The 13,037-nt window shown below is 56.8% G+C and overlaps 1 protein-coding gene across 6 annotated transcripts in view; it reads left to right on the top strand.

Moving 5' to 3' along the window:
* Positions 1–12,614, top strand: part of ARAP1 (ArfGAP with RhoGAP domain, ankyrin repeat and PH domain 1) — a 61,825-nt gene extending 49,211 nt beyond the window's left edge. For 5 of the 6 annotated variants that reach the window (XM_031460273.2, XM_064492672.1, XM_064492670.1 and 2 more), the window contains 17 exons: positions 301–496; positions 749–800; positions 910–1,073; positions 1,253–1,465; positions 1,829–1,934; positions 2,338–2,485; positions 2,575–2,661; positions 2,748–2,816; positions 3,104–3,221; positions 4,614–4,727; positions 4,930–5,075; positions 5,631–5,663; positions 9,298–9,380; positions 10,125–10,175; positions 10,346–10,409; positions 11,648–11,797; positions 12,026–12,614. In XM_031460273.2, the coding sequence (XP_031316133.2) occupies positions 301–496; positions 749–800; positions 910–1,073; positions 1,253–1,465; positions 1,829–1,934; positions 2,338–2,485; positions 2,575–2,661; positions 2,748–2,816; positions 3,104–3,221; positions 4,614–4,727; positions 4,930–5,075; positions 5,631–5,663; positions 9,298–9,380; positions 10,125–10,175; positions 10,346–10,409; positions 11,648–11,797; positions 12,026–12,043 (1,812 nt within the window). In that variant the 3' untranslated portion in view covers positions 12,044–12,614. The remainder of the gene's footprint in view (positions 1–300; positions 497–748; positions 801–909; positions 1,074–1,252; positions 1,466–1,828; positions 1,935–2,337; positions 2,486–2,574; positions 2,662–2,747; positions 2,817–3,103; positions 3,222–4,613; positions 4,728–4,929; positions 5,076–5,630; positions 5,664–9,297; positions 9,381–10,124; positions 10,176–10,345; positions 10,410–11,647; positions 11,798–12,025) is intronic. The other variant, XM_064492671.1, reaches the window with a different exon arrangement.
* Positions 12,615–13,037: the final 423 nt, after the last annotated feature.

Below are 13,037 nucleotides of genomic sequence, written 5' to 3'. Positions count from 1 at the left end.
ACAGTGTAATTGGTACTACAGCAGAGGGCAAGGATGCCAGGGGCTCCAGGGAAGGGACATCCCTAATGGTGTCTGGGAAGGTATTCTTGAGGAGGGCAAATCTGAGTGGGTATGAAGTGGGACATGATACCCAAGTTTGTTCACTGTGCTGGTCTCTGGCCTTGGGGAGAGGGAGGCGGCAGCTGGGTGGGAAATGAGCACATGCCCGTAAGCCAAAATCCTAGGGTGTCCTGGGAGGGTAGGGCTGTTGGCTGATGCAGTCTCCCCGGCTGCCTCCCTTTTCCCCGGCCTCCCCACCAGGCGTTTGTGCCTCCCCTAGCTGAGGATCTGCTGGCACGGGATTTTGAGAGGCTTGGGCGCCTACCCTACAAAGCTGGCCTGAGCCTGCAGCAGGCCCAGGAGGGCTGGTTCTCCCTCATCGGCTCTGAGCTCCACGCTGTCTTCCCAGAGGGGCCCTGTGAGGAGCCACTGCAACTTCGGAAACTGCAGGAGCTTTGTGCGTGGACCTGAACCTGGGCACCCAACCTCCAGGGCACCCTATCCTGGGCTCCCAAGCCCCTAACCTCTCCCTAGCCATTAGGAATCAGCCTGCCCTGTCATGTCCTCTCTTGCCCTTGGGGTGCATCTCAGCCACCCAGCGTGTTGGTGGGTGGGTCCCCGGGGTGTGTGGGCCCAGAGGGCCTCAGGAGGGAGCAGGTTGGGGACCATGAACAAGGCCTGGGCCTCACTTTGACTGGCCCCTCCACAGCCGTCCAAGGAGACAGCGAGAACCAGGTGCTGGTGCTGGTGGAGCGAAGGAGGTGAGCCCTGGCCTCCTTAAGGGGCTCTGAGAAGCCTGTGGTAGGCAGACAGGCCTGGGAGGGGTTGAGTAAGGTTAAGCCCCCAAGTGACTGACTATCCCCGGCCCAGGACGCTGTACATCCAGGGGGAACGGCGTCTGGACTTCACGGGCTGGCTGGGAGCCATCCAGAAAGCAGCAGCTAGCTCAGGGGACACACTGTCGGAGCAGCAGCTTGGAGACTCGGATATCCCGGTGATTGTGTACCGCTGTGTGGACTACATCACCCAGTGCGGTGAGCCCCGCCCCCGTGGCACAGGCCCCGCCCCGCCAAAGAGACTTTCACCTACCCCAGAGGCCAAGCCTCGCCTTCCCCAGATCCCTCTGAAAGTAGCTGTGAGGCACACCCCAGGAGCAATACCCTCCCCGCCTCATGTTTGGCCCCGCCCCCAGCTCAGCCCCACCCCTCTCCAGGCCTGACCTCTGAGGGCATCTACCGCAAGTGTGGGCAGACATCGAAGACACAGCGGCTGCTGGAGAGCCTGAGGCAGGACGCTCGCTCTGTGCGCCTCAAGGAGGGCGAACAGCACGTGGACGATGTCTCCTCGGCACTCAAGCGCTTCCTGCGAGACCTGCCTGATGGGCTCTTCACCCGAGTCCAGCGCCTAGCCTGGCTGGAGGCCTCAGGTGGGCCCTGCAGCCAGTGTCTAGCCTGAGACCCAGGCCAGGGCTGCTGACTTGTCCATTCTGATCTCAGTTTTCTCTCCCCTCCCCCTCATGCACTTGGACTAGGCATGCCCCAGTGGTGGACTCCAGTCCCCTTCCTCCTTTCCTCTCATTCCTATTGTTACTCTATACAGAGCCATTCTCTGTATACAGAGAATTCTCTATACAGAATTCCTAATCGTTGCTGTGTGCCTGGCCTGATTTGACTTGGAAGGGGACAAGGGAGTGCTGTCACCTAGGATGAGATGCAGAGCAGCCAGAGGAGTAGGACAGGGTGGGTGGTTACAGAGGGGTTCCTGACCTGATCTGTCTCTCCTGACCCAGAGATTGAGGATGAAGAGGAGAAGGTCTCCAGGTACAGAGAGCTCCTGGCACGTCTGCCTCCAGTCAACCGGGCCACAGTGAAGGCCCTTATCAGCCACCTGTACTGGTGAGGAGTGATGGGGGGGGAGGGTGGAAAAGACTCTTCTACTCCCAACCTGGCTGATTGCACTCCCCTGGGAACCAGGTAGGCCTTGGAACTGAGCGTTGACTTACGACGTGCCCTGGTCTTGGACACTTTGTCTCCCAGCTTACTTTGTGCTGGGTAGGAGAGTAGAGGAGGTTTCAGCTAGAGGCCAGATCTCAGCTTCCCAGCCCTATTGCTTGCCAGGACCCAAGACATGGCCAGAAAGACTGTATCCTCTTTTCCTTAACTAGTGGTCCGCTCTGACCGGGACTTTCCTTGGCCTCACTCCAAGGGCCATTCATGGACCTGTCAGGAATAGGGAAGGTGAGGCAGGGAAGTTCTGGGCTGGACTCTTCACTCAAGGCTTCCATCCTTCTCTGTCCAGTGTCCAGTGCTTCTCAGACACAAACCAGATGAACACGCACAACCTGGCTATTGTGTTTGGGCCCACGCTCTTCCAGACAGATGGGCAGGACTACAAGGCTGGCCGTGTGGTGGAAGACCTCATCAACCACTATGTAGTGGTGTTTAGTGTGCGTCCCCAGCCAGTGGGTGGTGGGGGTAGGACTGAGCCTCCTGGGTGGCAGTGACCGTCTGTCCCTGTCCCTCCCCACTTTCCCAGGTGGATGAGGAGGAGCTGAGGAAGCAGCGGGAGGAGATCACCGCCATTGTGAAGATGCGTGTGGCAGGCACTGCCAGTGGGACCCAGGTAAAGGACAAGGCCTGGGGTGAGGGGCTCAAGCCAGCCTCCTGCACCCGCTCCCAGGCCTCCAGCTGAGCCCTGTCTCCCCACAGCATGCCGGTGACTTCATCTGCACGGTGTACCTGGAGGAGAAGAAGGCAGAGATGGAGCAGCATATCAAGGTGAGAGTTGGGGACCTAGAAGCCAAGGGGCCAGGCACAGGCTTAGATGACCAGAGGAGCAGGGCTTCCGTCCCAAAGGGAGCCCTAGTTTGGGACCTGTAGCTGGCTAGTGCCAGGGCCTGTCTCTTCCCCTCCTCCCAACCCAGCTCATCAGGACCACTCAGAGACACCCTCCTTCATCCCAGGACTCCAGAGGACCCTGAGAGGGATGGGCTAGGCCCCGAGATCACACAGCAAGGGCCAGGGTTGGGGTAGGCTGATGTCTTGCTCCTCCTCGCTCACTGCAGATCCCGGCATCCATGACAGCTGAGGAGCTTACCCTGGAGATCTTAGATCGCAGGAATGTGGGCATCAGGGAGAAGGACTATTGGACGTGCTTCGAGGTCAACGAGAGAGAGGAGGCAGGTGGGTGTGCACTAGGATAGGTTCAGGAAATGGGGCAGCCTGTCCTTGTCTGGGCTGCAGCCCCAGTCTATCCTCCCCTGCCCTGCAGTGTGGCGACAGTGGTGGTAAAGGGGGTTTTAGAATGCAAATGTTGTCATGCTGTGATCTCAGTGGTGGTGGTGACAGTGTGCTGATGGGGGTTCAGGTGACAGCTATAATATGGCTGATGGGATGGACTGTGAAGGAGTAGATGGTGTCGGCTATGATGATGCTTTCTCAGTGGGGAGTGAGAATGGTGTTGCTTGCAAGGGTGGTGATGCTGAATTTGGTAATGGGATTGTGGGTGACAGCGTTGGTGGCAATGACCATGCACAAGGAGTGGGGGGGGGCAGTGTATATAAGGGTGGTTGTGATGGTGTTGTGAAAAGGCCATGATGGTGAACGGGGGTGATAAAGTCATTTTAGGGTGAAGGGCAGTCTCAGTGGCAGTGGAGGATAAGGGTGTTTTACTACCATTTGTTGAGTGCCAGGCACTGGGCTGGGGAGCCAGACACATTCCCTGCCCTCACAGGGGTTAAGTCTGATCTGGAATAGAGATGCTAATCCCGTGATCACACCGATAAACATACAACTCCAGCTGTGTTAACTGCTGTGACGGAAAGGGCCACAGTGCCACCAGAGCTTATAACAGGGTCTCTGGCTTTGGAGTCCCTGGGCTAGGAGGTGAAGGAAGAGTAGGGGTTACTTGGTGAAGAGGGAGAAAGTACTTCCAGGCAGAGGGAACAGCATGGGCAGAGGCCCTGTGGTGTCCAGGGACACCACCCTTCTAGGGAGCCTGAGAGAAGGACAGTGAGTGGTCATGGCACAGGGTGGGACTGGAGATAGAGGCAGAGGCAGCCATCAGGGCCTGATAACAATTCAAGGTCATTGAAGCATTAGTGGTTGGGAGTGCGAAAAGATTGCTGCTTGCTGCTGGGTGGAGAGACATGGGGAGAGGGGTTGACAGCACATGGTAGAGACCACTTCAGAGACCATAGTATTGGTCCAAGGAGAAGGTGTCTCATGGGCCAGAGTGGCTGCAAGGAAAAGGACAGAAGCAGAGAGATTCAACACATGGAGGCTGAGAGGGAGGCTTGAGAGGCCTGGTTGGTAGTGCTGTTTTCCCTGATGAGAACACACAGGGAAGAGCACTGGCTTGGTTTTGGATGCATTGGGTTGGAGCAGGTTTGGTCCCGGCCAGGTGTGTCGGGCCTGAAGCTCAGGTATGAGAGGTGGTCATGGTGGTGATGTGTTGTGCCAGAGGCGGAGGGAGTGGACCATGCCGTTGGACACAGGTGATGTGTGTCCATGGGCCAGCCCTCAGTGCTATCAGGCCATGTGGCCCTTGTGACAGCGGATCTGACCTCTCCCCAGAGCGCCCCCTGCACTTTACGGAGAAGGTGCTGCCCATCCTGCATGGGCTGGGCACAGACAGCTACCTGGTGGTGAAGAAGCACCAGTCCATGGAGGCCATGCTGCTGTACTTGGGTAGGTGGTAGCCCTGGTGGTGGGTCCTGCTACTCAGAGTCGGGGTGGGACCTGGTGGCACCAGGTAGGAGTAGTGCCAGGCGCACAGGCCTCTTTGGAGGCTGGGGCAGAATGGGGCAGTTTCTTTCATTCTGGGATCCTGCCCTGGGTGTCTGCTGGCAGAGGATTGACGCAGCCTGTGCCCACTCCTCTCCTCCCCCAGCCAGCCATGTGGGCGAAACCAAGCACGGCATGATGAAGTTCCGAGAGGACCGCAGCCTCCTGGGCCTGGGCCTGCCCTCAGGTGGCTTCCACGATCGCTACTTCATCCTCAACAGCAGCTGCCTGCGGCTCTACAAGGAGGTCCGGGTACGTGATCCTGCTGGGTCCTGCTCTGCCATGGGCACTTGTAACCGAGTGTGCTCAGACACCCACACACAGACGTTTCCTGGGGCCAATGATGGGAGCATCCCCATCTCGGGGTCTTGGGATGGTACAGCGGTGGGGGAGAGCTGTAGACTCTCAGAGACCCTCCTGCTGTGGCTCTGGGTGGTCACTCTGCTGTGCCCTGGAGCCCCACTAGGCCCTGGTACCTGGATGCCATCACATCAGGTGTGTGCTGTCTCACCTGTGCCTGGTCATGGCACCCACAAGGACATGCTACATGGTGACAGCTCCAAGTTGTGGCCCATGTGTGCCTTGTCACTTCACAGACCATACCCTCTCCCGGCCCTCTCCATGCCCACTCTGTCCACATGTTTGGTGTCCTCCCAGACCAGACTCCATCTCCATCCTAGCCCTGCCCCTGCCACCCCAACATCTTTTGCACATACTTGCCACAGCCCACCATGCACCACCATACACACTGTCCTAGCTCTAGAGCTGGGCCTCCTTCTTCCATAACCCTGATCCTCTATCAAACAGAGCCAGAGGCCATGGAGCGGGGCCCCTGAGACCGTGAGTAGCTGTGGGCCAAATGCCAGCTGCCTTACACCACCTGGGGGCCAGGCGAGCCTGGTGGGAGCACGGGAACACAGCCAGAGCTCCTGGCTGTCTCCAGGCATGGTTTCCTGCCTTCTTGCCATTAGCACTGGCCTCCACTCTGGGGCTCGTAGCCTAGGCTCCTGCTGTTCATCCCCAACCCTGCCCCAGAGTCCTTCCTCCAAGGTAAGATTCGCCCATCAGTGCTATGCTCTAGAATTTTCCAAAGGACTCAGTATGGAAGCTGTGGAGCCAGCTAACGGAGGCCCTTAGGTTTGGATTAGAGCTCTGATCTTCATCTCCTGTCACCCCGGAGCCACCCCCTTTCCAATCCTGGAGAGAATTCCAGGGCTATTAGAGTGGTCCTTGCTACTGCCCTTATCCTGAAATGCAGGAGCAGGATGACAGAGACTTGTGGCATATCCCCTACCTGTGGTAGGAGTTCCTTCTCAGCCTCCCTAGCTGGTTGCCAGCCTTTGCTTGCACAGCCCTGGGAGAGGGGAGCTCATCCTTTCCTCCCTTGGGGCTGCCCTATCCCTAAAATGACACTTTTGCCTGGGAGAAAGCTCTTGCTCAGGTTCAGCTGAGATCTGCCTCCCATGATACCCCTATGGGTCCCATGTGTCTTGGGGGCCACAGAGTATAGACGCTGTGCAGAGGCAGGTAGCAGAAACATGTTTCCAAGCCCAGGGGTCCAACCTGAGCTCCCACAGCCGCCCCCATCAGTGTCTGCAGCCCTTTCTGCCCCTTGCATCTCCTGAGGACATCTGGACAGGTTTGGCTGGCATGGAGGAGGCAGAGCAGAGTAGGATCCTCACATCCCTCTCTGCACATTATACCTCTATTAATGCAGCCTGGGCTCCTGCTGACCCTTGTGGGGAATGCCTCCTCTTCTCTCCTTTGCCTCCTTCTGTGATCACATCCTTACTTCTGGGCCTGTCCACCCCTCCAGTCAGCCCCGTTGGTTCTGGGATGTTATGTCCCTGGCCCCCTCCCTCTAGGGGGCCTTGGAGTAGAAAAAGATCATCAGTGTGGGCAGAGAGGAGGGAGGATGGCTGAGGCACCTGGAAAAGCACCTGATCCCTTTACATGGAGGAGAGAAGGCAGGAGAGCTAGAAAAAGGAAACAGGGCAATGTTTATTGAGCCAGGCTTGGTGCCCAGCCTTTCACATACTGGGATGTGTAATCTCACTGCTGTCCTGTGGGGAGGGAGTATTGTCCCCTTTTCATGGGGGAGAAAGCAGGCTTCAAGTGACTTGCCCAAGGCCATCTCTTGGTGGTAGACTGGGATTCCAGCCCAAATTTGTTAGCCTCAAAGCTCAAGCTCTTCATTCCCTGAAGTGTAGGAGGAGTCCAGGACTCCTGATCAGTGCAGTGCTAAGTGGTGCTCGCCCCAGTGGCTGCAGGCACCTGGTCTCACCGCAGCCCCAGGAACATGTGTTTTGGTTACTGAGGTGTTGGTAATTCTGGCACTTGCTGATTTATGGGGCAACAGGACAGAAGATTTGAAATTGGGACAATCCCTGGCAGTTCCAGTTCAGGATATGTGAACACCCAAGCCTCTTCCTAGGGGTACCCCATTGTTAAGACTCTGAGACACCTGGGAAAGGCACATTCTAGAAAGATCTTGGTTCCAGCAGAGGTCTTTGAGTATCAAGGGGTGAACTTCATTCCCTGCCGGTGACCTAATACTAAGAGATGGCTGCAGACATGATCTGTTTGATCAGAAATGAAGATTACATTGACTGACCTCCCCCAAATCCCCTCCCCCCCCAAATCCCCTTTAGCCTTCCTATCTCGGCCATGCTCACATCATACACCTGCCACGCATGCATACACCACGCACACTGGTGCCTGCCTGAGGAAGCAGAGGCCTGAGGGTTGTCTTCTCAGATTTTCAAGGAGCTGCAGCAGTCCTTTCCACACCCTGACTGCAACCACCATACCTATCACTCCCACTGGCCGGCTGTGTCCACGTGTGGTTCACGTTACTCCTTGCTTCTAGTTCTCTTCCCCTCACACTCACAGCCTGATGTCTTCCAAACCCGCAGCCTGCTTTTCATTCCCTCAGCCTGATCCTCCTGTACCTGCAGCCCAGTTTACCCCACCTCCTTCCTTCTATCATGCCCAGAGCTGGATGTTTTCCATGCCTGCTACCTAATTTCTTTTATGACCTCTGTCTCAGTCTTTCCATTCCTGCTGCCTGGTTTCTTCCAACCTGCAGTCTGATTTCTTCAGTGTTCTCAGCCTTGTGTCTTCCCTGCTTACATGTAGGTTTCTTCTTTATTGTATTCTTCCCAACCTTGTTTCTCCCATGTCCACAGCCTAATTTCCCTTACTACTGCCCAGTTTCCTCCCTGCCTGCAGCCCAGCTTGTTCCTGGCCCCCTTGGGCACGTGGCCATTATCAGGTCAGGTGCTCTGTGCAGGAGACGTGGGGCTCCCCCATCAGGGGCTTGGTCATTAGGGAGGATGGGGTGAAAGCAGGTGAAGTTTCTTAGTAAGCCTCTCTTACACCACACCCCTGGTAACAGCACTGAAATTTCCACTGATCCCTAGGCAGCCCATCCTTTTGTGACTTCACAAGGAGGTTCACCAATTCCCCAAACTCTCCACCTCCCCGGCCATCCCCTAGTCCCCTTTTTGTTCCTGCTGAGAAGCCATGCCTGGGGGTGGTGGGAGCAATGGTGGGAAACAGGGTAGAGGTGGCTCAAACTTTGACCCCCAGTTTTGGTTGTAAGTGAGTCCCTTTCCCCTGCCATCCACCCTGGTACCCCTGCTGGCAGCAGGGGTGCCTGGTGTGGGCAGGGCTTTGAGCAGGTGGCTCGCAGAGCAGGAGGAAGGATCATTAGTTTGACCTCCAACCAGCGTCTTCCCTGGGGGTCTTTGCTCCCATCCTCCTGCCTCGGAGCCAGCCTGTTCCTTCCTAGCCCAGACCCAAATGCAGAGGTGGGGGCCAGAGGTGAGCATGTCAGTGATCTGGTGCCCCTCCCCAGTACATTGGTCTTTAGCTACCTGACCTAGACCATTGGGAAGTTCTTCCTGTGGTCTACCAAACAGCCATCCTGCTTCAGCTTGAGTCATTAGCCTTCCTTTTGTGGAACCAAAGAGCCAGTGACTGCTCACCTCACAAGCCTTCTGTTCACACAGTCAATCCTGGAGCCTCTGTAGGGCAGGGAGGGGTGAGGAATAAATAACCTGAGACAGACAGCCAGCCACAGCTCCCAGCTCGCGCACATTCATTCAGTTTGGTGCCAGAGGGTGATGTGCGATGTGCAGACTTCTTCCTCATCAGACGATCTGGTTCAGCCAATGCTGCGAGTCAGTTCTCAATTTGCAGGGCAGCAGGGAGGAACTGGGAATCACTGCTCTGGATGCCTGGCTGCCTCGGGGACTGAGGGTTGACTGTCTGATGCTGCTTTAGGGAGAGAGGCCTGGGGGCTCTGTCGGGCTGGATTGTGAGCAGGGAGGGCTTTGTTACAAAGCCTTCCTGGAGGAGGTCCCCTGGGCTGGGATGGAGAGGGGGCAGGGAGGCACCCAGTTGGAAGATCAGCCCCAGCACCCACCCTGACTGACTGAAGTGCCCGCTCCCTTTGTCCTCCCCAACCCAGAGTCACCGGCCTGAGAAGGAGTGGCCCATCAGAAGTCTCAAAGTCTACCTGGGAGTGAAGAAGAAACTCCGGCCGCCCACCTGGTGAGCTGAGGCTAGAGAGATGGGTCCTTGGCTGGGCTTTGCGGGGCTCAGAACCGATGGGGGAGGCACAGCTGAGGGCTGTGAACTTGACACGGGTAGGTTCAGTGGTTCTGAAGGTGTGGCTGCCCAGGCCAGCAGCATTAGCATCAGCTGGAAACACTTTAGAAACCCAGCTTCTCAGGTACCACCCCAGACTGGCTAAATCCTGGATTCTGGGGGTGGGACCAGAGTCTGCCTTCACAAGCCATCTAAGGAACTCTGATGCTTGCTCATGTTTGAGAACCACTGGCCTGGACTGAAGGCCAGTTAGTTACTGACTAACTCTGGGCCCTTTCCATGCCTCGTGTCCCACACCTGTAGAGTGGGGAAAATAATGATACACCTGTTTCAAAGCATGGTTGTGTGTTCTAAAAGTTGGAAAGTGATGCGTAGCCACTGTTTCAATTGCAGTCACTGGACTTGGGTTTCTGACTTTCTCTTCTCACCCCCTGGCTGTGCCTCCTTGTCTCTGGGGAACTAGGACAGGCCTGGGGTGGGATAGGGCTGAGGGATGGGGGAGCCAAGGGCCTGGGAGGCTGGCAGGGGCTGTGAGAGGAAGAGGCAGCAGCCGGGATGTGCTGTGCCAACAGAAGGCCCTGAACTCTGCCCCAGGCTCTGGCCCAGGCTTCTAAGCTCTATCCTGGGCACGTGGGCTGTGAGGCCTCTGCAGACTGTCAAGTAACCCCACCTGCCCCTTCTCTGCAGCTGGGGCTTCACAGTGGTGCACGAGACAGAGAAACATGAGAAGCAGCAGTGGTGAGCAAGGGCCCCAGGCCAAGGAGAGATGGTAGCACATCCCCCTTGATTGGATCCCCTCACTGTCCAGATCTGTGCCCTGCCCCCTGAGACCCTGGTTGTGGGGGCTGGCAGGGTGTCCCTGCTTAGCGGGGCTTTGGTGGTGTCCAGACCTGTGCCCCACCCTTCAGGTACCTGTGCTGTGAGACGCAAATGGAGCTCCGGGAGTGGTTCGCCACCTTCCTCTTTGTGCAGGTACCAGACTTGGGGTATTGTGGCAGGGGGGTCCCAGGAGGCTTCTTTTATGGAGAGTTTGCTTCTTCACTACTCAGGCCACCAATTGCGTCAAGATTTTGAATTGCTTTTAAATCATTTGTTTGTTCATTCACTCGTAAACCCTTCCTGGTACTTGCTCTGGTCCAGCTGTGAGCCAGTCATGCTAGAGACAGAAGGTGCAGAACCCTGCCCTTGGGTACTCACTGCCCACGTGGAAAGGAAAACAGACCCAGAGGTGGCCTGTTAGAGCCCAGTGCTGTGCAGAGGGAAGTCAGAGATCCTACTTTATGGAAGTGGTGGGTGGGGTGGGGAAGGCAGCAGGGAGAGGGTGTCTTGGAAGCTGCATCTTTGGGGATGAGGGAGCACTCGCAAAGAAAGGTGGGGGCGAGATGGCTTCTAGGCGGAGGCAACAGTTTGTGCACAGGTGTGGCAGGATTGTCTGAGAAGGTGTAAAGGGAGAAGCCAGGCATGCTAGAAGTTGGCAGTAGAAAGGGAGTTGGAACAAAAAGTCTGGAAGACCATGCCAGGGAAGCTGAACTTGACCTAACTGGCAGTTTAAAGGGAGAGTTATAAGCAAGACTGGTGTGCAGGGTTGAGTCTCAGAGGGTTTGTTCTGGCTACGGTGTGCAGGGAAGGGTGGGCTGAAGGGCTGAGCCTGGAGGTGAGGAGGCCAGTGAGGTGACTGCTACAGTGGGCCAGGTGGGAACAGACAGGGGAGGACTTGGAGCCAGAGCGGGGCCAGCCAGGTGGGTTGGACTTAAAACAGAAGTTTTTAAATGAGAGCTCAGAATTGTTTAGGGAGAAGGGAGACAACACTGTACCAGGGTCCTGGGCTGAGTTCTTTTAGCCCTGAGCTTCCTGGTAGTTAAGGTCTAAAGGGAAACAGTGGATTCTGTAGTTTCCCTGGTTCCTGGTGAAAGGAGGCATATATGTTCCTCCAGAACTGTTTTCTGGCCGCTGCATTCTTAGAGCAGCTTGTTTGTGAACCTGGAAATGAGAGTTGTTGAGTAACATAATTGGCTGGGTTTTGCCAGGGATACAGTCATGTTCTTCTTAACAGCTGCTTCTCATATCAGCTGGGATCAAAGCTGAGGGTGTCACCTCAGATCATTGCTGGAGGCATTTTTTGGGAAGGGTGGGTGGATCCGGAGCTGAGTGCCTGGGCCAGCAGAAGCCGAGCCCAGGCCCTAGCGCCCCTCCTCTCCCCTGCTCCCCAGCACAACGGCCTCGTGTGGCCCTCGGAGCCCTCACGCGTGTCCCGGGCGGCGCCTGAGGTCCGGCTGGGCAGCATATCGCTGATTCCCCTGCGCGGCAGTGAGAATGAGATGCGCCGGAGTGTGGCTGCCTTTTCTGCGGACCCTGTTTCTGTGAGTGGCTCGCCATCCCTGTGGGCAGGGGCTGGGGACCTGACTGGAGCCCCCCTTCCACCTGACTCACCTCTGCTTCTCCTGAGTGCCCTCTGTCCCGTCTTCCATCCTTGGTGGGAGGCCTGCCTCCCTTTGGTTCACCTAGTTCACGGGAACCCCCACTCTGCCTGGCCCTTGTGAGCCTTCACAAAGTGCTTATGGACTCTTGGCTTATGTGCCTTCCCACAGCTCCTCCGAAACGTCTGAGTGCAGGTGGGACTCTGCCGCCACGAAGCCTTTCCCTGCAGACACCCTCATGCCCTGCGTGCCTGGTGTGAGCCAGAGGGGGCACATGAGGAAGCCGCACACCCCACATCCTGACTGCAGCACGGGGTTCCCTGGCTGAGACATGGCGGGCAGGCAGCAGGGTCTGTCAGAGGAGGAATCCCTTGCCTGTTCCATCCAGGTGCTCAGTCCTCCTGGCCTGCTCCCCAACAGGATCACCCACCCGGAGTGTGAGGGGTTGGAGAGATGGGCATCAGGCCAGAACTCTGCAGGATTGCCATCCTTTCAGAGGCTCAAGGCCCCGGGGCCCCCGCTGGAAGGGAGCCAACCCCCTTGCCATAAACTCCAGAGCAGCAAAAAGTGGATGCGCTAAAGGAACACTTAGCTGGTAGGGGGAGGGAGCTCTTGGGCAAGTTTCTACAGGACTGAGAACTGGACTTGGGGGACTTCATCCCACCTTATTGTCTGGGCTTACTGGGAGGGTCCAGGCTGCCTGGTGCCCCTTCCCCACTTTGGGGACCTTTTGATAATATAAATACATCTGTATATTTTATCCTCTGGTGCTGAAGTCTGTGATTGGTTGGGGGTTTCAGGTGTCCCAGGGTAAGTGGGGACAGCAGGTCAGGAGGCCCAGAGGTGAGTGCTTAGTGTCCTGAAGCTGGGGACCTGGCCCTGCTCTCTCCAGGCCCTGAGCTGTTCAGACACCCTCCCTCACTACAGGCAGAGCCCGGGCCTGGCTCCACACCATCCACATTGTATTACTGTGCAGCCACGCTGGGGTTTGGTCCTAACTCTGGCCAGGATGGACCCCAGCTGGACCGAGCCCCTCTCCCTGCTACAGTCTGATTCTGAACCGGGGCCTGGGTATGTGGCCTGTGAGTGACTCAGGGTAGCCTGTCATCAGCCCCTCTGAGGACACAAGATCACAGAGTTACAGGAGCTTTACTAAATTAAATTAGGAAGAAGGGCCTCAGGT

This window comes from Camelus dromedarius, chromosome 12 (assembly GCF_036321535.1).
Source record: "Camelus dromedarius isolate mCamDro1 chromosome 12, mCamDro1.pat, whole genome shotgun sequence".
In the NCBI taxonomy this organism is placed as follows: domain Eukaryota; kingdom Metazoa; phylum Chordata; class Mammalia; order Artiodactyla; family Camelidae; genus Camelus; species Camelus dromedarius.
The sequence above is the reverse complement of the archived record's forward strand: the minus strand, read 5'-3'. Positions and strand labels throughout refer to the sequence as shown.